This window comes from Molothrus ater, chromosome 1 (genome assembly GCF_012460135.2).
Source record: "Molothrus ater isolate BHLD 08-10-18 breed brown headed cowbird chromosome 1, BPBGC_Mater_1.1, whole genome shotgun sequence".
Taxonomy (NCBI): Eukaryota; Metazoa; Chordata; class Aves; order Passeriformes; family Icteridae; genus Molothrus; species Molothrus ater.
In genome coordinates, this window is record NC_050478.2 from 42,921,945 (window position 1) to 42,944,571 (window position 22,627).

At 50.3% G+C, this 22,627-nt stretch overlaps 1 protein-coding gene across 1 annotated transcript; it reads right to left on the reverse strand.

The window, feature by feature from the left end:
• Positions 1-3,989: 3,989 nt before the first annotated feature.
• GASK1A (golgi associated kinase 1A) lies at positions 3,990-22,374 on the reverse strand. The gene is made up of 5 exons (XM_036379113.2): positions 22,080-22,374; positions 11,031-11,864; positions 7,448-7,570; positions 7,068-7,171; positions 3,990-6,530 (listed from the first exon to the last, which is right to left on the reverse strand). The coding sequence occupies exons 1-5, from the start codon at positions 22,080-22,082 to the stop codon at positions 6,320-6,322; spliced, it is 1,275 nt and encodes a 424-aa protein (XP_036235006.2). The 5' UTR covers positions 22,083-22,374; the 3' UTR covers positions 3,990-6,319.
• Between the last annotated feature and the right edge of the window lie 253 nt (positions 22,375-22,627).

Below are 22,627 nucleotides of genomic sequence, written 5' to 3' on the forward strand. Positions count from 1 at the left end.
TCTTGAACTGAGATCAGGCTTGAAAAGGCCATGCCCAGCTGAAGTAGAGATACCTCCCCCACACTGGTTGTTTCCTGTTTCTGGAAGAGGGGTAAAACTAAAGGCAAGGAAGAGGCTGCAGCTGATTTGATGCCCCTGTATGGGCACTTAACCCTCCAGTTAAGCTCCTCAGCAAATTGCTCTGGCCTTTGATCTCTGCCCTCTTAGTTTACAACTTCAACTCAAATGGGCAGGATGAGCTCTTCCTGAACACCTAATTATGGCTCTTTCCATGTGATGCAATGTTTCATGCTCAGACAATAAAGTGTCTGACCTAACCTGTCCATTCTGTGCATAGATGTTGTGCCACCTCTCCCCCACACTCCAAACCAAGTAAAACCATGCTGAATTGCCTTAAATTTAATATAATCACCAATTCCCTGCTTCCAGACTATTTACTGTTGGCAAGGAGCAGAGCTGGCAGACCCTGGTGAACTGAACAAAAGCCATTAAAAAAGATTTGTCCCAGTTGTGGCAAATCTCAGCCTCCTGGTATCTTGTTGGCACCTAGATGTGCTTTCTAGAAGCCCAAATCTGCAGCTCAGCTTATTAGATCCCTTTTTTTCCCCAAGATTTAACTCAGAGAGTCAAGAACTTGTTTCAGGGAAGGTCAAGGCAATAAACCTCCAATTGTTTATGTACATAAAGAGCCCTGGGATGTAACACGCTTTGCTTACTCCAAGCTTTCCCAGATGCCCAGAATGGGAAATTAAAAACAAATACATGCAAAAATACAGCAACATTTACAGTGCAGCCTGCACCACTCTATCCACTCACCTCATCCTCAATAAAAACTACATTCCTGCTTAGATAAAGCCAAACATTAAATCCAAGGGAGCAAAATTCACTCAAAAAGCAGGACTGGAAGAGGTGGTACCACACCTGCTCAAGCAGAGAGCCTGGCCAGCAGCACTATGGAGTCAGCATCCCTAGTGATGCTGGGTGTGGCCCAAGGGAATAAAAACTGGCTCAGCTCAGAAGAGGAGGAAATCTGAGGCAGGTCCTTCAGTCAGGAGTGAAGCAAAAACCCAGGGAAATTCCCATGGTGATAGTCTGGGGGTAGAAAACTACTCCTGTTTGGGAGAGGCTATTCCCATCTTTGGCTTTCTTGCTTACAAACCAGTGGATTCCAAAGCCCCAGAGCATGGTTGGATTTGTGTTATCTGCCAGTTGGATGCACACAGCTTTAGGAGATGTATCCTTTTAAAATCCATCCCAGGGACAGCTGCAGGGCCCATTCAAAATGTCCTGAACTTTATGAGTTCTCTGGAACAGAGACAATCCTACTAAAGCAGCAGCTATCCAAAATATCCCTAGGGAAAAACTCCTGGACCTGACTGCCATTTGAGATCTTCAATCCAAAAATCCAGTGGCTGCTGTGCACCTGGGTCCCCATTTGGGTGCACACTAGGGTGGAAAGAGCCCTGGGTGCTGTGGCATTTTGTTCTTCAAGCAGCTGCTTGCTCTGTCTTGCTCGTAACATAACGCTCTGCTTCCCTAAATCTAGATTTTTGTAGGGAAGAGAGAAATGGGGGGAGAAAACGTGGTGCTGGTGAAGAGATATAAAGTACAGCTGGGCAGATTAGGCTGCAAAGGAATTAGGGACTTAATGATGCTTTAGCAGCCTGAAATCTGCCAGTCCAGAGATGAAATTTGTAAGACGCTCTTGGCAAGCCCTGGGAAAAGACAGCCTGTCGAGCCAATGCCACCTGCTGGAGACAGCACTTGGACACCAAGATTCATGGCACCAGCTAAATTCATGGTTTTTAGTCATCAGTGTACCTAAAATCCCTCTTCTGAAGCTTGAAAACCTGAGCCCATGTCTATCAGAGCAGAGACCTCAGGAACCCACAAGCACAGCCCCTCTGCCATCCCCAGGAATGTTTAGTTTCTCCCACATTCCCTGTCTCCTTTCTTCCATTTGCCTTATCTGGCAGGTAATTATCCTTGCAGTGGTAATTGCTGCAGGAGCCATATGGGATGCATAAGCTGCTAATGCTGGGGGATTTTTTACAAATAATCATAAGACCTGTACATCATTGTTGCTGATATTGGCACAATTATCCCTGGTGTAAAAAGCAGCCAAAATTGCCAAATAAGTTGCAGAAATGGTTGCATCAGCACAGACATGAAGAAAAAGTTATCATTTCTGAAATCTTAGGGGGTTTTAATTGAGAGGAAATTGTATGAGAGAGCTACAGAATAAACCCAAACCTACAGGGAGGGCAAGAGGAGGGAAGGGAAGCTTCAGTGCGGACACCACCCCACTGGGATTTGGGAAGCAGCTGCCGACAATGCGGCAGATCCGGGGGGACTCAGCACTTCCCTGTGCGTGTACATGGTGCTTATCTAATAAGCCATTTCTTGAGCTCCAGTGGTACTGCTACTTATATCATAAATTCAATGATCTTCACTTTACTGGCCATTAATCTGCTCCTTTTCCTGACAATTTTATACTCTTTTGATAAACTGTTTGTCTAACTGTGTGGAAGAAACAATGTCAAGAGCTGTACCTTAGGCGTTCGCCCAGCTAATGAAGAAAATCCATCACAAGGAGAGTTTATCTATTGCTTTTCTGGATGTAAATAAAACATCAGGCTAATTTACTTCCATTAATCTCAAAGACCATGGCTACAACAATAATCCTATGTCAGAGTAGACTTTTTCCCCCTTTTTCGCATAAATATTTAAGTAAGTACTGAAAGAATAAATAAATTGCTTTCTAAAAGCCAGATTATTTTTATATACAGAGATTTAACAATGAATTTGGATTTACTTGCTAGCTCATGCCTTTCAGGCAGCAGTCAGCCCACGCTTCCCCTGTGCAGCACGGGGATGCTTGGGTGGGTTTTGCAGAACATCCCTGGGGGCTCTATGAGTGTCACCTGTGACAACCCACCCTTAAGGGGAAGGAAGCACAAGGGTGGATCATCATCTCACCTCCAAGTGCCACCCCACTGGTGTCACCCCTGCCACTGGGTGGGTTCCGTGAGTGCTGGGGCTGCTCTGCGAGTCCACAAGGGGCTGCAGAAAAGACTACTTAGTGTGCAGCTCAAGAAGTGGCCCTTAAGTGCAGCAAATTGGCATTTAGTTTATGGAGGGTGAGGCCAGCAAAGCACTGGAGCAGGCTGCTGGGGGTGCCAGGGATCACCAGCTTTGGGGGATGAAGATCAGGCTGCACAGGAGCAGTGACACAGTGCGTGTTTGCACATGTGAGTGCATGTGCTTGGCAGGTCGGAGCCAATCTGGCCCTGCCTTCCCAGCCCCAGCCCTATTTCCTGCCAGCTGAAAGGCTGTGCACAGCAGAGAGCTGTGGCACATGGCTCGTGTCGCTCGGATCACTGCAGAATGAAGCACTTCCCTCCTGCTGGAGCTCCGTGGAGGTGTGTGCCCGTGCTCACAAACGCTGTTCCAAGCACATTCCAAGGTGCCAAGGGTGAGCAGGAGGGTGCTGCAGGGATACCCCCTGTCAAGGAGCTCTTGTCTCTCCACTGGATTTTCCCTTGCTTAGCTGCTGCTGCCTTCTTAAAGACAGAGCCGTCCTGCAGCCAGCATGAACCACCTTATTTTGTGACCACACCCCAACACGACCTGTGATGATGTGCAGTAAAATTTGGTGAAACAGCATCCCTGCTCAGATGAAATCTAGCTTGTCAAGTATGGCCCCACAGGAATATTTCCAACTGTAAAGTAGTTATTACAACCATAACAGTAAGTCTGTCATAGGGAATACGACACACTGATAGCTGGAGCAAACCAAACCCAACACGACAGGGTAAAGGCTGGCACAAGCAGGGCACAGGATCTCTCTGAGCAGCCATGACTGCAGTTCAGAGCCTGTGCTGGTTACATAGGCAAGCCCATGGAAAAATGGACTAATTAAAGAAGATGAATGATCAGTCTCAGCAAGATCTTGGCTTTTGCTTCTCTCATTTATCCATACAGGGCTCTTTGTTAAATCACGAGGGGTTTTTATTCACATGTATAACTGCTTACAGATGTTCCCACATGTGTTTAGCCAGCAAACTCACATTACAACTAAAGAAATGCAAAAAAACCCCACTACCTTGTGCAATGTTAAGGTAGAGCAGATGCAACCAGAGGCAAGGCAAAAGCTGCTGGTCCAACTCAGCAATGTCCACAGCTTTGGCCACTGCACAGAACCCCACCTGTCTCTTGATTCTCACTGAGAACTTGGCTTAAATGGAATGAAAACCTCTCCTTTGATGAAGTTTCTCACTTCAGTGAGATAAAGCAAAACTCTGACTGATGCTGTACATCATAACTAATGCTCTTGTTACCTCACATTTTTCCCAGCATATTTTTTTGATTTAATTTTGTTACATTTAGTATCCTTTATTCCTACACAGCCATGCCTGGGTATGGCTTTTCATAGGACCCAGGATGAGTTATGTTGCTCTCTTTCAAGCTCACAAGCTAAGCTCACCTCCCAGTAATAAATCCTCATGATTCAGGCTTTAGCAGGGTTTCCATGACTGTCATCCATCTCTTGGCACAGCAAATAGGGTGATAATTCACAGAGTGGAGAGAGTGTTGGGGGAAAGGCCCTCCCTGGCTAATTGGAGGGCAAGACTCCAGGAACAAGCTGATGGCACTTTGGATGCTGCTGTGCCTGTGATGCTGAGTGCTGATGCTTCCTGAGAGCACTTGTGCTTGCTTGTTGATTCATGTCACCCACGTCTCGCTTCACCCTCTCTTCAGCAAGAGGGAAAAGGGGGAAAAAGGCAATTGCCTGTGCTTATCAGCATGGGTGTTAAAGCAGACTCTCAAACTGACATAGTGCTGGGAAGGATGGAGCAGGGAAAGTATCCACAGCCATATTTTCCTCTCCCACTGCGTGGGTGGCCATGTTCTCCAAACCTATTGCAATGGGGCAGCTGTACCATGGTGCAGCTGGGTGCCAATGCCAGTTTCACAGAGACTTTCCAAAGGCACAAGTGAATTGGGAGTGCCTGAAGCAATGGATGCTCTGCCTGTAACACTGGAGAAATGGAGGCCTTTAAAAAGCCTTCTGGTGGCAAACCATAAACCCACAGGCCAGGAACTGACTGCTCCAGGCAAACACTGCCTGCATGCCTCAGCTGGGAAACACACTGTGGGGAATGATGGAGCCCATCCCTGCATCTCTTTTCCTCCTGTTCATTTTGATTTTGAATTATCTCTCAGCCCTGACACTTGAGGAGCTACCTAGCTGGGATGCTGCTGTGCTTCATCAGAATGGGCTGCTGGGAAAGAGCCTGAGGGGTGACAGGAACAGGATGGGCTCTGCCGGAGGTGCCAGCGCGCTCAGAAAGCATTTTGCACTCGACTGCCTTCTGCTAAAATAGCTTGGCATTTTTGTTAAAACATATTTCTGCAAGCCTGGGGAAGAGTTACATGCAGTCGTGCCCAGGAGAGCAGCCAGGAGTGCTTTTCAGAAGTGGGGTAGTTTTGCCTTTAATCCCCTGACAGTGAAGGCAAAGAGTAAAGGAGAGATTTAAATCTTCAAATCCGACATTGAGAGCATTGGCAGCAGCCCAGGAGCACCAGGGCACGTGAATGGACCACGGCTCATGGCACACAGCACGTGGCTCTCACTGGGGATGGTACCATGGGCTATGTGAGGGCAGCTGCTGCTCAGTGCTGCTGAGCTTCAAGGTCCTGCCTAATCTCAGCTCCAGGCAGAGGCTCACAGTTTCCCAGGCACATATTACCTCTTCTGCAGGGGGAAAGGCAGAGCTCAGCTCTAGTGTCTTGTCTTTGTTTAATCCACTTAGAAAGCTCCCCTCTGCTTTTCCCCTGCCTCTCTGTCCAGGATGTTTTATAAATAGCAAAGGTATAATCAAAAAGTCATGGAAAGGCTGCCAGTGACTTCCTCCACAGCTTCTTTAACTCTTTCCGGGGTCCCTGTCAGCTGTTCAACTGTCCAAGACTCCAGTTTCCATAGTTGCTGTTTGTGTGTTTGTGTGCGTGTGAGTAAAGGCACCCAAAAAATCTCATGGATGTGCCCTTCCTTTGAAAATCCATGCTGAGACCATAATTTGATGACTGTTGCCTTTCTCAAACAGTCGTGGCTTGCCTTAGGAGACATCTCCTCCCCATGTTTCCTACCCCCCTGTGGTACCATCTGCTTTTCCAGGTCATCCTACAAGGTGAGGGGAAACACCTTGTGGAGAGCCAAGCTCCAGAGTGGAGCCTCATAAGGTCCATGCCGAGGGCAAGAGGGACATCCATGGCTGCTGGGATGTGCAGGGACACCGTGAGCCAGCTGGAGGGTGGCTCAGCGCGGCGAGTCCTCGAACACCGTCAGGTTGTGCTCCTGGATGTGGCGGAGCAGGATCTGTGCCCTCCTGTCAATGGTGTGGAGCAGGGGTCTCAGCCCCTCGGCGCCCCCCTGGCTCTCCCAGAGCTCCCGGTCCAGGCGCAGGGACTGCAGCAGCAGGCTCTGCAAGCTGCCCGACCGCAGCCTGGCCACCGCCGCCGCTGGGAAGCTGCAGGGAGGAGCAGAGGAGACAGGGAGAGAAGGGGTTATCCACGGAAAGCTGAGCAGCAGGGCACTGGAGCAACGATGCTTCAAGAGGAAATGCTCAGGCAGGACAAGGAGCCTTCTGCTGAAAACTCTGCCCATGGTGAGCATGCAGGATAGCTCCATCAGACAGACCAGATTCCAAATCAAGAGGCCTCCAGCATGCCAAAATGCCTCATGGGCAATGGCGCAAGAAATGCTGAAATACCTGATTATTCATTATTTTTGTGCAGCTGCCAATTAAAGAGGGGAAATAGGCTTTGGAGCCTGCCATCAGCCACCCAGAGCAGAATAAAGAGTTAGTTTCAGGGCAGGGGCACGTGGGATGTTTTTGAGAGCCCAACCACCCACCCTGTTCTGGGAACATCCAGAACATCCATCCCCATTCAGAGGGATGCCCCATCAGGGAGGCCAGAAGCAGCAAGAAGGTGAGCACACACAGGGCTGCTGGACATCCCCTGTGTGGCAGCTCAGCCCTTGCTCAGCTCGTGCACATTCCTACCTGCCTATGCCTTGCAGGAGCCTGAAGTTGAGCTTCTCCTCAGGGTGCTGCAGCCTGCCCGCGTTGTCGATGAACACCAGGCGCGACGGCGCGCTCCTCCGGACCTGCCAGCAGGATGGCAAGGAGTTCACCCAGTGCAGAGTCACCAGTGTGGGGGTTTAGGCTGCTTTTTAATGCAGTGAGAAAGCCTGAGAGTATTTGGGGGAATGCGGATGCCAATGTCTATGTCCCTGCATACCTCTACATACCTCCCAGCCAGGACCCAGCATCACCATGGGACCTACATTCCCTTTGCTACCACCTCAGCCCTGCAAGTGCCTCCCAGGCACCCCCCAGAGGTGTTAGCCCCAGAGCAGCCCTTGGACAGCAGGGAGGCATACCAGGATGTGGACCAGGACCAGCTCTGCTGGATTCCGGCACTTCTCGTGGAGCATCTCCTCCACGCAGGGCTCAGAGGGATCAGGCTGAAACCCACAGCAGTAGCGGTCCAGGCGGTCATGGACCTGCAGGAGACATTGGGGGACCTTAACAGGGACATGTGCCTGGGATGGGGAGGTCCTGTTGTGAGCTGTTCTTGTAGAGAGGAAAATGAAACATTTCTAGGGATCCTCAGGAGACGTGCAATGGAAAAGCTGCACACACTGGTGAGTGAGAGGAGTGGAAGCACACATGCAAAACCCCTTTGGCATGAAGAAGGTGATGAAAAAGGTGATGGTGACAGGCTTTTCTGATGGAGCTCAGACACCTGGTACCTCCACATTCTGTATATGCACAGACTGAAGGGGTTGTGCTTCCAGCTGAAATGAAGGCGTACACGATGATCAATGAATTTAAAAAAAACAACAAAGCATCCAAGGAAACCTAGAGTCTGAAACCTCAAAAAATAATTTATTTTTCCCAGTCCTGGTGCTCTGTATGACAGTTTCATCTGGTTCCTGTCACATATGCAACCTTTCATCCATCCCTACAGTAACCTGAGCAGCTCTCAATGGAAAGATAAATGGAAAAGTATTGGTAAGGGAAAAAGCAGTCTGTGAATATGCAGAGCATGCCTGACATTTAAGTTGGGCCACGGTGACTTGTTTCAGCTACATTTGTGTTTAATCATTTGCAGGTGCTGCTAAGGCTCCATGTTTCTCCTGCTTAAGCCCAGGCTGTCAAACCTCCTGCTTCCCATCCCGGTTCCCTGCAGAAACACTGGAGCTGCTTGACAACTTCCAGTGTTTCGACCACACCCTTGGAGGAATGAAGGGCTTTTAAAAGACATAAATCTCTGCCAGACTTGGCCGCAGTATTTATGGAGCTTCCTCAGCTTTTCCAGAAGCAGCTGGTACATCCTCTGTGGTGATTTGTGGGTCAGACAGGACCTTAGCTGTCAACACACCTCCCCAGAGCTGTGTGTTGCCATGACCCTGTAGGGGAGCTGCCTCACCTCCTCCTGATCTCAAGGCCTGTTTACAAAAAACCCCCAGGTATATATATTAAATATATGAAATATATATTTCATATCTATGAAATAGATATGAAATATATGAAAATATGTATAAAGTACAAAATAAATCTATTTTCTGGTTGCAGCATGAAAATGTCCTACTTGCTGATTTGCTCAGCATTGCTGGTGCTGGCCCAGGAGGCAGGGCTCAAGGTGCAGAGAGGCTCCTGGAGCCACTGGGAGGGCTGGAGCAGGTCTCAGGTGATCCAGAAGGGATCTGCAAGTGACAATGAGACAGAAGCCAAGGGACCCAGAGAGGCTGCCTATTCCCTTTACCCTGGTAATTAGCACAAGTTACCAATTACAGGCTGTGCTTTGCCACAGAGCTCAGTCTGAACCCAAACACTGACCAAGCACTGGAGAAGATGCTGCAGGGAAACACAAATTGTGATCTCCGTGGCCATTCCTTTCCCTTTGAGAAGAAGGATTAGTCCCACACTGGAGCTTCTCAAACCTCTCTATTTTCTGAGGTTTAATGAAGAACTCAGGTCAGTATTCCTCCATTGGGAGACATTCCGGTAAAAAAGTACTTGAGCCTCTTGTCACAAAACACATGGAAACAGAAGAAATATCACATTTCCTCCTCGCATCTCCTGCTGGAGAGCTCAGCACGCCAGTTTCTCTCACCTGATATGTTGTTTTGCAGGCTGCACAGAAGGTGAAGACAACCTGAGAGAACTTACAGAGACATTAAATGGGCTCAGCACTCCCCTCACCCACCCACGAGCACCTGTGAAACCAGGGTGGGTTGGTGCTGAACCCGCAGGGGTGCGAGGTGGAGCCAGATCTGGTGTCCAAGTGGAGCCCCAGGAGAGGGACCAGATGGCTGTGGAGATGCTGAGAGTGCCCTGACATGCTGACAAGCCCGCCCTCCCCTGGCCCTCCCCTGATTTTCTGGTATTAATTTCTTCTTTCCGAAGCCTAAACAGCTCGAATTCATGGGAATTTTGGTATTATTGCTAGGACACAAATACATGAGCCACACCTTCTCCCATCCAAGCTCAAACACTACCAGAAGCTTGCCTTCAGCCCCTGTTATGCCCATCCTGGGACATCCCCTCGCATGTGATAGGTTTTTCCAGTTATGATTCAGCCTGGGATTGCTTCCCCTAGGGAAATTTTTATTGCTCTCCCCCTGGCTGGGAAGAGGGTGTCCCAGGGCAGGGATGTGGCTGCAGAGTTGATTTAGATTTGGCTGTGTTTAAGTGCAGGACAAAACCATCAGCAGCTGCCCCTTTTCTACCAGGCTTGGCATTTTGACCCCACTAAAACTTTGCACATAGTGGGTGGTTCCCTTATGGTAAATACCAAGAGAAATTAACATTGAAGAAGCCAAAATTTAAGAGAAATTGAAGAAAACGACCAAGATTTCAATGCCAATGTACAACAGGGCTCAAAGCTCACCAACTTCTCCTTCCCCAGTAATGGCGGGAGATTCTAAAGCCATTTCTGAAAGATGCTACTCCACTTCTACAATATCCTCTTTAATTTTATGTGACTTGTTCTGCATGGGAGGATTCTATTCGAATTATTGAGGAGAACCTATGTATTGCCCTTGAATTTATCATTGCACTGCTTCAGCCCTTGAGGAGGAACTCTCCTTAGAACTAGAGACTTTCTCCTGCAGTCTCAGCCTTTCCACTGCACTCAGCGGTGTTTTGGCCTGGGGAAGGGAAGGGGGTTCATTAATCTTCTCATTTCTCTGGTTGTTTCAGCTAAAATATTTTCAAGCCCAGCCAGAACAGCTCCACCTCTGCCAGCCATAGTTGTAAAAAAAGAGAGAGTAAGGAAAACATATTTTAGTAGTTTGAGGGTTTTTTATTTCTTCCCTTTTTTATTTGTATTAATACTTGTCCTTTCAGGCAGTTTTCTCTTGTCTGATAAACAGCCCCCAGGTGCCTAAACAGGCTTTCTCCACAGAAATCACTTTTGCCTCCTCACAGCTGCCCTCCAAGACCTGATAACTCTCTGGGATACTGTTGTAATCCCTCATAGCAGCAGGGTGTGATTTTCCAGACAGAAGATTAAGTGCTATTAATGCTGAGGAGGAGGAAGGCAGTGCTGTCTAAGGCATGGCTCCTTATTTCCAGTGCCTGTAGCACATCCCTGAGTTTGGATGTGATGGGGCTGGTGCAAGACATGCTGCTTATCCCTAGGGATGCCCTGGGGATGTCTCTAGGGGTGTCCCAAGCCTCTGCCAGCACAAAATGAACAGCAGAAAGCTCTCCCTCGTGAGCACAGACTCACCACAACTTGCCTGGTAAGTGCCAAACATGGGCCATACTCAGGCCAAAGTACTTCTGCACAAAGTTCTGCTGCTCCCCAAGAGTGAAAATACATCCCAAGAAACCACAGCTGATGTGACCCCTCAGAGCAGAAGGAGACCATGGTCAGACAATAGAGGTGCAGGTGCAGGGGAACCTGGGTGCCACAGCTGATGGGACAGGTGGCCTCAACCACCACAGCCCTACCTGGAGAAGAAAGTCAAAGAGGGCCAGGCGGCTCCACTCGCTGTGTGGGATGCTGGAGCAGGGAGCATCCCTGGCCACCGGCATCGGTCTATGGGGCTGCAGCATCTCCTGGTACTGCAGCCATCCCAGGGCACAGGAGTTCTGGTCATTGTTGGCATCCTGCAGGTGCTGGAGGTCAGGAGCCCACCAGATGATGGGCCGCAGGGCGCCGTCGGTGTAGCTGTAGGGCAGGAGGCGGCTGCTGAAACGCCGGGCCACGGCGGGCAGGCTGCGGTTCAGCCCCAGCACCCTGTCCAGGTGGAAGGCCAGCACCTCGTACAGGTCCCTGGGGCGCTTGATGAGCCCACAGCGCCCATCCTGGCACTCTCCTTCCGGGCTGGCTGGCAAGACATCCCCCTTGGCATCTCCCTTGGCATCCCCCGCGGCACGCAGCCTCACTCGCATGATTTGCCCATGGGCAGGGACGCGGGTTTTGGAGACCACCTGCCCGCTGGACAGCAGCCACATCTTCTGGAGGTCGTCAGCAGAGAGCCAAGGGGGAATGTGGGGAATGTCCCTCTCCAGCCCCCGCCGCCTCCTGCCCCGGCCAGGGGCCTGCTCCTGCTGCAGGCGAGTGCGGGGCACGGGGAGCCTTCTTCTGTGGGCTTGTCCTCCAGACAGGGGGGCCGCCACCTCTCTCGGGGGCCCTGGGGGAGCCGAGGCCGGCAGCGGGAGCAGGGAGTGCTCCGGGGCTGGGGGCAGGTGGATGAGAGCCAGCAGGGCCAGGGCCAGCAGCGCCCCGACAGCTGCTGGGGCCGGGGGCTTCATCCCCGTCCTTCGCCAGGGTCGCTGGGCCTGCGGGGACACAAAGGGGACAGAATGATGCTGGAGTGTCACTGCAGGCAGAGCCCTCCGTAGGGCTTGCTTTAGGGAAGCAGCCCCTCTGCTTGTGTGGTCCCTGCAAGAGGATCACACTGTGGCAGCAGGGTTATTTGCTTTATTTGCTGGTGCCTTGATTTGTGCCAGAAATTAGCTGCAGTCCCTTAGAAGCAAATCAGAGCAAGGGCTCACTCCCCACCCAGAGGTTGCTATATCTGCAGCTCTGAGGTACAGGATGACCTTATGGGCAATGAATTTTTCATGGTCAAATATTTCGCTTTAAAGACTCAAGAAATGGAAAAAAAAAAAAAAAAAAAAAAAGAAAGAAGACCAAACTAGAGCAAATTCCTGTCTAGATGTGAACACTTTCCAGTTCCTAAGAGGTTTTATTTTTCAGACCTTGCTCTGGGCACTGTCACTGGTTCCTATTCTGGTTGCACACTGAACCCATAACTTGGATATCTCAATGTGTGCTGAGACAAGGCCTCTGGAGCTCTGCCCATCATTGTATCCAGCAAAAGCAAGGCAGCTCCAAGTGTCAGTCAGGACATGTTTTAAACAAAAGGGTGCAAACTCCTGGAGGAGTTTGGAACACCTCTCCTGTGAAGACAGGCTGAGAGAACTGGGATTATTCAGATTAGAGAAGAGAAGGCTCTGGGGAGAATTTACAGCACCTTCTTGTGCCTAAAGGGGCTCACAAGAGAGCTGGAGAGGAATTTTTTACAAGTGAGGACAGGACAAGGGAAAAGGACTTTAAACTGAAAGAGAGGTTCAGATTAGACATTAGAAAAAATTCTCCACGGTGAGAGTGTTGAGGCATTGGAACAAGTTGCTCAGATAAGCTGTGGAGGCCCCATCTCTGGCAGATGGCAGACATTCTCCAAGCCAATCCAGTCCCTGGGCCACGCTGCACCCATGCCTCATTCACTCAGGTTTGGGCAGCCTCACACACTTCAGGAGGCAAGAGCCACGAAAAGCACCTTGGCACCATTTCTCTGCTTTCAACAGGCATTTCCAAGCAGCTCAAACCCACACTGGAAGTCAAGGCGATGGTCAAGTGGATACGTTTTTTTCCAATTATTTATTTTGGAAGCACAAGCATATCCATGGCAGACACAGCAGGACAATATATTGCCAAAGAAGGGATAAGAGACTGTTTATAAGAGGAAAAGCTTGATAAAAAAAGAGCAAAAAAGCTGGGGAGGTGAGAGCCAGCAGCCAGAATTACTTCCAGAAAGCAGCTGGGCAAGCAAAAGCATTTCCAGCTGTGGGGCTCTTAGGACCACAGGCTCCCAGTGACCACAGGGACCCACCACCAGCACAGCTCCTGCCCCATGAGCAGCTGCCCCAGGCAACCCCAGTGCATGAGCTATGAGCTGACACAGCAGAGTCCTAAAATCCATCAGGTTTCATGTCCTCAGCTGCTTTAGGCAGTCCCCTGGTGAGGAGCCACATCCCTTGCAAATACACTGCATCAGCTGAGGTGGGTAAGAGGAGCCACCAACTCACTGGCCTCAGCCCCAGTTTCTTCCTTGCCTCCCTTTCAAGGACTGAGCAGATTTAATGCAGTTTATAAGAGCTATTGATGGTGCACTTGGAGTGATTCAGTTTTATAGCTCCCACTTAATTGCTTCTCTCCCAGAAACACAATGTAGTGCAGCAAAATATATCTGCTGGGCTGAATGCTCTTTTTCAGACAGGGTTTACACCAGCCTCTGCCAGGAACCAGGGGCTGCCTGGTACAGCTTTTGGGACCTGCCAGGGGACCTCTGCTTTATCTCTTCCCAGAGTGGAAAGGACCTAGCCCAGGGTGAGACTGTCCAGAGAGGGATGTCCTCTCCTAGACCACCAGCAGGGTTATTCAAGGCTTGGCATTAACTGTGCCAGGCATCAAACTAGACAGCTAAATCATTGTCCTAGGTGCCTCTCTGGGGAGGGGATGAGCATGAGTACCCCTAAGCACCCTGAGGGGCAGCAGGACTTCTGTCAAGAGGCTGGTTGTGATCCCAGCTCTCTCCCACTTGAACGGGATAATGATTTGCTGTGGAATGACAGCCAATGGCAAGTGACACAAGCAAAACCCAAGCTCAGCTACTCAAAACCTTCATGCCCCAGATTTCAAGCAAATTCTGCAGAGTGCAGACACACATTCTTTCCCAAACACCTGCAATCCACGTCTGCCCTCCTGAGCAAGAATTTAGGGGAGGTGCAATGTCTAAATCCTACTTTAAGCATAGTATACTAACTCTGTGGCATATAAAGGGCTGATGCTGGTATCCTGATATCCACACTCCTTTCTAATCATCACTGTAAGTGCCTCACAGTCTGTTCCTCTGGCCTCAAAGTATGCTGAATTAACAGCAGTGATATCTATGGCATCAATCCCGAAGGATAGGGCTAACTGTAAATCTCAGTATTCCCATTTGCATCGAGCCAAGTCTCTTCCCAATCTGTGCTTTCTTGGGCATGTTTTCCCAGCACCTCCCCTGTCCCACCCTTCTGGAGAGACACAGCTCATCCCACTCTCACCAAAACCCCGTAACCCTTTTCTTCAGCACAGAGGATTTTCAGGGGAATTGTTTTTGTTATCCAGCTGATAATAACCCTCTGGTTGCTTATACCATCTCTGGGTATCTAAAAAGACTGTCTGCCAAAACTTCCAGTACCCTGGGGGAGGAATGCATGTGGCAGCCACATGGAGAACCTTCAAAGCACTGCAGGAAAAATCCTTTTTAACCCACAACCAGAGAACAGAGTATGCCAAAAGGATGGCAACGATTGCTGGGTTTTTAATGTCAAGTCAGTTTACAGTCCAAGTGGTTGAGGAATCATTATTGTCCAAACCCACTTTGTCTTCCTTGTCAGTGAGCTCGGGTTTGGGCATCACAAGTTAGAGCCCCACTGCTTTCCCACCCTGAACTCGAAACCCTGGGCTGTGAAGTTGGGCAAGGGCCAGCACAGGCTCCCTTCCCCAGTGCTGTTCAGGGTTTCCCTGCCACATCAACAATAAAAAGAAACAAAAAAGGTGCAAGCACAATCTCTCTGTTATTTCTGGTAGTTGATATTGGAAATTTAATAAAAACCTGGGTGATTGATAAAACATTGCAGAAATAATACTGTATTTACAAGCCCTGGGTAAATACTTTTCCAAAGAGTCTTTCTCTGAGCCCATGCTGTAAAAAATGCTGCAGTTTAAGCTGTGGCTTCGATTCAGCCTGAAATGCAAACCATACGTACAGCTCTGCTTTGCCAGGCTGACATACTGACAGTACAGCGTGTCTTTGCCAGAAATTAGGTCCTTTTCCCAGCAGGCAAAATCCATAAAAAGGCTTAAGAGAGGTACTACTTGTTCCAGGATGCCAATAAGTAAATAATATATATTCTCACTCATCAGAGGGACACACAGCACAGCCCAGGCTCTGAAGGCACAGTGGAAAGCTGTGCAGCTTTGATGCTAGGAGATAAAACTTTCTAAGTCTAGTTGGGGGTGAGGTGGGGGAGGGTTATCCTTGACATTGTATTCCCAGGACACTTGAACCTTGGCAGAATTTGAAGCAGAGAAGCCTGTTTTCAATTTCTTTTCAAAGTGCATCAAATTGGCTTCATCGAGCTTGAAAGAAAAGAAAAACAAACCCCAAACTTCATTATCCAAGAATGTAAGAAACAGCCCGGAGACTAGAAAGACAACACGGAAATACGTGGCTGTTGAAAATTGGATTGATTCCTGCTTTCCTCTGCCATGCAAAAGAGTCCTCCTGCCCCTGCACTGGCACTGCAAGACGCCTCCAGCAGTAAATCCCACTGTCCCAAAGAGGTGCTCAAAGGAGCCAGGGTGGCTCAGCCATGGCCACGTCACTCTTGGCCACCTGCCTGCCCTAGACTCCCAAGCTCAGAGGACTTTGCTGATGAGCAGGTTAAAGGCAGGCCCGTGCATTTCTCTGGGAGCACCCTGAGCGGGGTGCACCCTGCACAGGGGGTGCAGCACACAGGGCTCTGCTCACCCTCCCAGCCCCGCGCTCGCTGCCCGCCCAATGAACCGCAAACCCGCCTGGGCAGCAGGAGGTGCAGCCTGCCGTGACCAGCTTTAACAAAGACTGCCTGAAAAACAAGTGGGAAACCTCCTCTGCCTGCCCCCCACCTCTGGGAATGTCTCCAGAGCCTTGCACCCACACATGGTGCTTGCAGCAGCTCCCGGCGCAATGGGAGAGCGGGCACGTCAATCAGACCTGGGATTGGATCAGCCTCTTCATATTGTGCAGGAGGTTTTGGTTTGTTAAGGGCATGGCATGTGAGCTGGAGACCTATAAGCATGCAGAGGACATGGAAGGAGACAAAACCTCTTCATGCCCAGAGTGACTCCAGGCAAGTCTGAGCAGAAGGAAATGCTTGGCAGCGTCCGTGGCCCATCATTCAAGTGCATAAATGCCTTCCTATATTATCCTGCTCAGGGAAGATGGATGGCTGGCAGAGTGGGAATTTAAAGACTGCTATTAAATGATGATTGCCAGTCCCAAAGGTAACTCTGGCTCAGAGTGGCTCCCCAGGAGGGCAGGTCTGCTGTGCTCCCCCAGCACATGGGGACAGCTCCACCACCAACACTTGCCTGCACCCACATGGCCATGGGGCATGAAGAATAAGACAGCCCTTCATCTGGCCTCATGATCCATCAAAGTGGCTGCAATTCCTAGCAGACCCACACCAGCTTTGTGTCTGGGTTTTTTTCTCCCCAGATATGAAGGGGTTTTTTCTCTCAAAAATGCCCTTCCAGAGGGGAGAATCATGACCCCACTGCATTTCTGCAGACACCCTGAAGACCACCCTGCTTGGCTCCAGGACAGGGATATGGCAGGTAGGCCATGCCCATCTGCTCAAAGTGCTCCTCCAGCCCCACTTCCACAAAAGTGGCTTGGGAAGCTCAAGCCAGGCACTGAGAAGGTGGGAAAGGGGACTGCTCCCATAAAGCCTATGAAACAGAGTCACAGCAAACACTGGGTCAGCTGAAGCTGGGGAGATGGAAATGTGACACATCACCACATGGTGCTGGGTCCTTCCCTCCCTGCAGAGTCAGCAAAGTCCTCAGAGCTGACACACAAACCTCCCCACCAACATGTCCAAAACCAAACCAGAAAATGACCGAGTTAAATTGCCTGGGATGAAACCTTAAAACATGCTGTACTTTGCTAAATTTTGGACGGCCTGCAAATTTTCTGGGATCATTTATAGCCTAAGTGCAAGACAAGCGTGCTTTGCACTAGCAGAGGGCAGCACTCTTGGCAGCAGCATAAATGGATCAAACAGTGTTGGCCCTGTTCAGTCTGAGCACTGACTTCAGAGGGATGCTGCCAGCACACCACCTTTAATTTCTCAAATAATGTTGCCTTCACAGCTCTTCCCAGTTATCACTACAGCCTTGGAGCAGCAAATTACAAAAACCTGGAAACCTTCAAGCTCCACAGCCTCTCTCTAGTAATAACCTGGCGTGTCCTTGGCTCCAGGCCCTGCATCAGCTCCTCGAGCTTTTTGCTTCCCAGGGATGAAATGTCCTGTTTCCTGCTCTAAACCTCCCACCCAGAGTGACTATTTCCAGTTTTTGGGAGGGTCCTTGCCCTGGAGGTTCTTCTCTGCACAGCCATAGGCTGAGCACAGCCCCTTCTCACACATCCATCATCCAAAGAACGATTTTACACAAAATCTTCAGCCATAGATGCAAACTGCTCTGTTAACAGTGCTATTCCCATTGCACTGTCTGCTCCCAGTCGAGTTATGCACCAAAGTACAGCAGAAACACAGGCTTGTAAACTCCTTGCCCTCTCCAGGAGCAGCTTTGAGGAGTGGCAAGACTCCCAGCATCCCAAATGTCCTGCTCAGTATCTCTGAAGAAGGAAGACATGAAGCAAGAGATAGAGGACACACCTTGAAGGACACATGGCCAGCACCTGGCTGGAGGACACCACACCATGGGGTGCAGCTGATGCACTCAAGGTCAGGGCTCCTGCTTGGGGGAACCCAGAGGGGACACACACCTTGTCCTGCACCTGGTGTGGACTAAAGCTCTGCAGGGTACCAGCAGGGACTTGCTTGTCCTGTGATGACACTGTCTTTACCCCAAAATCATGTGATTTTCACTGAGCAAAAGGAAAGATTCATAATTCTCCTCACTCCCACTGTGTAAATCTCAGCTTGCAGACAGTTAATACTCAGCTCTGTGTGGGATGGACAGGGAGATTTTCATCCTGGTGCTATGTACAGTGCAGCTCAGGACCACTCTGGTTTCATCCCAGAAGTCACCACAAAGCACCACAGAAATAAACAGTCTCCAGGATGCCACACTTCTTCTGCTTAATGTAAGCAAACTAAAAGCTTTCAGGTGCCTTATCTTTCTCCTATTTAAGTTCAGTCAGGGCTTTTACTGCAGACTCTTGCACCTAGCTGGATCTTCTACTTCTTGGAGACACATCTCCCAGGAGATTAAAGGAAGTCTTTCAGAACACATCACTGAGATGCACAGGTCTGCTGTCACTCGCATGTGCAAACATCTCCCTTACTCTTCACCACTAAAAGTGACATCAACCTGCACCCAAATCATGCAGATCACTGAGGACCTGAAACAGCATCCCATGTTCACAGGGGACAGTGAGGACCTGGGCAGCCCTGAATGCACGACTGTCCTATTATCCTCGGGGGACAAGGCAGGTCCTCCTCTTCTTCCCTCCTCTCTCTCTGCTCATTCCTCTAACCCTCACACTTACATGAGAGCAGCACAACCTAGAAATTCCTGGCAGGGATGTCAAGGAGGGAAAGCAGCAGTTTTGGGAGGCTGTTGCTCCCTCCCTCCACCACTGCCGTGGAGCAGGCTCCTGCCAGGTTTCCCTTTTCCCCCTCCCCTCGTCCCAGTTTCCCGGCCAGCCTGCTGCACTCAGCTCTGTAGGTTTTCAGAGCAGCTTTCCCATCTGCCTGCTGAAGCAGCAAGCAGGGGGCCCCTTCCCCAGTGAAACAGATGTGGCTTGCCTTTGTGCAACATCTGTGCCTCATGCCCCGCTCATTTTGAACAGTCTTGTCTTTGTTTCTGAGAGCTTGGACGGGGGATGCTCTGGAGGAGGGCAGCAGCCCCTGGCCCGTGGGCTGGACTCCTTCCCTTCAAGTCCCACACACAAACTGCCTCCAGCCCTGAGTTTCTTCTGGGCAAGAAGAATGTGCTTTGTTCCTGTGGCATTCTGGAGCTGACAGTCCTGCTCCTCAGCAGGCTCCAGCCACAGACCATACTTAGGAGCTGACTCCTTTGGCATGTCCAAACCCAGGGACATAAGAACTGGAATCTGGGAGCCATGGACTCCTTTCCTCATGACTCCCTTCACCCCAGTACCTTCTCTTGCTGCATCTCTGGGCTGCTCACCAGCTCTGGTTTGGCATCCCCAGAGGGGCTGTGCTGCTGCAGCTCCTCTGCACATAACAGAGGCAAAGAGCAGAGGTGCTGGAAAACCACGTCCTTCTTGCAATGTGTTCTGGGCTGTATTTAATATGGGGAGGAATACATTACAATAAAATCACATTTTATTTCCTCCTCCTCTTGATGAGTTTGCCAATCCTGCTTGTGACTGCTTGGAATGCTGCTAAAGCTCTCACACATTTTGGCATTTGGTTTGGTTTTATTTATTTTATCGGGGGTCATGTTTTTCCTATATTTTGGGGAGGAGGGATTTTGATCCACTTATTTTCAGTTTTCATTTCTAACTGGTGGACCAGCACCAGGCAACAGGAATGCTTGCTTGGTGTCCAGTGGGGGCTCACAAAACCCTCTTTGGGATGTTGGCAAGGAGTAGCACTGGATTGATTCCCTTGTTGGAGTTTCAGTGGAGGTTGCCCAAGTCAGACAGTTGGGTTTCCCTAAGCTGACTGTCAGGTTTTTCCCCTTCCTGGAGAGCAGGAGAGTGCATTCGTGGGATTCCAAAGGGGAGGGAGAAGGAGGAGGACAGCAGGGCCTTTCAGCCCTGTGGGCTTTCTTCAAAACAGAATTGTTCATACCAGCCCCGGCCTCAGCTGCAGAAAGGCAACCTTATTTTCCTCCTGTTAAGCCATTACAGTTAAAAGAGAAAAAAAAGGGGAAGAAAACTGCTTGCCACTTGGTTCTGAATGCTGCCTGTGTCCTGCAGACCCCATCCTGGGCAAAGCCTGCTGGCAGCCACCCCCAGCCTGCTTCTTCTCCTAGCAAAACCCATGGGGTGAGCAAGCAGAGCAAATGTAGTATAAGTGTTGGTGCAGCCAGGCTCACAGAAAAGGGGCTTTTCCTTCAGGGCAAGGCAAGTAGTTGCAGGTGGAGTGGAGTTACTGAGCATTGGAAAAGAAGGGGTAATTGAGGCATTTGGAATTTATGCCAGAGGATTAGCACAGTGTAATCAGCCCCTCGTATTTAGAGTGCCTCATACTAGGCAAAAGACAGCAACTGGAAACTACTCTCTGGCAGATTTTGAAGGCAGAAGAAAGAAGATGTTTCTGTAATGCAGTCATCCCCCAGCCTTCTCTCTGCGGCAGGTCGGGTGTGAGATCCAGCAAGAGCAAGCGTGCTCTCCATACCAACACAGAGCTCACAGCTGCCATCCCTCCGGCTTTCTGCAAGGGGGCACCCTCCTGGCGCTTTTGAACGAGTCAAAAACCGTCTCGAGCATTTTGTTTGGGGTTTTGCTGCAAATGAACAACAAGAAGATCAGCTGGGGGCATAGCCTGGATTTATTCCTCATGACCACCACTGCCCTACCTACACGTGCCCAGAGCAAATCCAGATTAGAGGTAAAATCAAGCAGTCAATGCAGGAGCTCACAAAGGGGAAAGGACTGCAGAAGCAGACCTTCCTTTGCCAAGGCAAAATGGAAATCCAGGCAAAAAGTGAATACCCCACTCTCACATGGGAGACCACACCAGGTACCTGGCTTTGAAAGGCTGTACAGGCTTTGAAAGGCTTCTTAGTGAAGGCTTGTACAGAAAAATGTTAGTGCAGACAAAAGGCTGGTATGGGGAGAGTTGTCTTGCTTTTCCCTTTGACAGGGAGGAGTTATCTCCAAACCCAAAATGGGTGACATGAGCCCCAGCCTTGTAATTTTTTCCTGCTGCTGAAGTTCAATAATTAAGAAACCCAAAGCAGCCTATGCAAACTGCAGGTTGGAAAGTGTAAAGCATGGCACTAGTGTCCCCTGTACACAAACACACACACTCCAGTGAAGGCTGGCACAGCAGCACTGTCCCCAGAGATGCTCTGAGTCATCAGCACACTCTCGAGGACACAAAAATGGCCTCAGTGACACAAATGACCAGTTTCTGGCAGCAGCACCAAGCATCTCCTCAGCTCATCCATCACAGGTTTGCAATCCCTGCCCAACACAAGCTTGGCAAGGGCTGAGATGGTGAAGCAGGGACAGAGCCCCCTGCCCCAGTGCAAACTCTCTGGCATGAGTTTGCATGAGTTTCCCTCAGTGCAAACTCCCTGGTGGGGCAGGAGTAATGGGGCATGAGAGACCATCCCAGCTCAGCTGATGTGTGCTTGCTCAGATGGGTCTGCCAAGGGAGGTTCCAAACTGGAGCACTAAAACTAGATGACATGGAACACCACCCTAAGGTTTGGAGCACGCTACAGATGCGGATAAACCTTCTGATGCTGGGGAAGCACAGCACTTCTTGGCAGGGAGGTGAAGTTTTCCCATGCCAAATTGGCTGATTTTGTGGCTTTTGGATGAAAGTGCTGTGCTTGGTCAGGACCAAGCAGAAAGCACAGAGGGCTCTCCGTGATCTCTGTCTGCTCTCGGTGCTGCTCCCCACGCTGCTGGCTGCCTGAAGCGGTGCCACCTGGCCGCCTAAAAGAGGAGGGTTTTGGCTGAGGGACTGAAATCACCTCCCTGGCTGACAGCAGAGCTTTAGCTACCTCAGCCCCGGGCACTGCCCCTGAGGGGCATCCTGACAATCTGCTCTGCCCATCCCTGGAGCATTCCTGCAATCTGCTCCGTCCATCCCAATGCTTTTAAGGACAGCAGTGCTGCAGCGCTTCCCCGCCTTGCTTGGCTCACCCTGCTCTGACCCTCCGAGCGAGCGGTCCCGCACAAGCTGCCCCCAGGATGGAGACATCAGGATGCACCTCACATCCCATGGGGCAAACCCAGCGTTGCTCCCCACCATCAGCTCAGCAAGGAGACCCCTAAATCCTACCATGTCTCGCAGCAGCAGCAGCCGACGCGCTCCTCCTCATGTGCTTCTCTGGGCACACAGTCACCTCCTGAGCCGGGTGCCGGCCGCCTGTGGCACTTCCATACCACACCAGGAACCCACACAGGACACAAAAAAAATTTAAACATTTAAAAAAATAAAATAAAATTATCCAGCAACGAATGAGCCTGCTTCCTCTCCTCAGGCCATCAATCCCAGGCGGGGGCTGTCACCCAGGGGTGCCCCTCTGGGCTGCCCACAGTCCCTGCTGCCCAGCTCCGCAGTGCTGGGCTCCTGTCACCACTCCCCCTGGGCGGGAGGACACCCTTCAAACTTCAGCTGTGAGTTTTCAAACTCTGCCTCATCCCAGACCCACCTCCCTGTGAGGAGGGGAGTGGAGAGGCTGGGAAGGGGGGAACAGGCATTTGAAAAGTCTCTTTTTCACAATAAAAGCCCTTCTTGCTGCTTTTTTGCTGGCTTTCTTTTTTTCAATACCAAGGGCAAATTTGAGCCAGAAGGAGATGAAGATTGTGCTCCTCATGTTCCTCCCA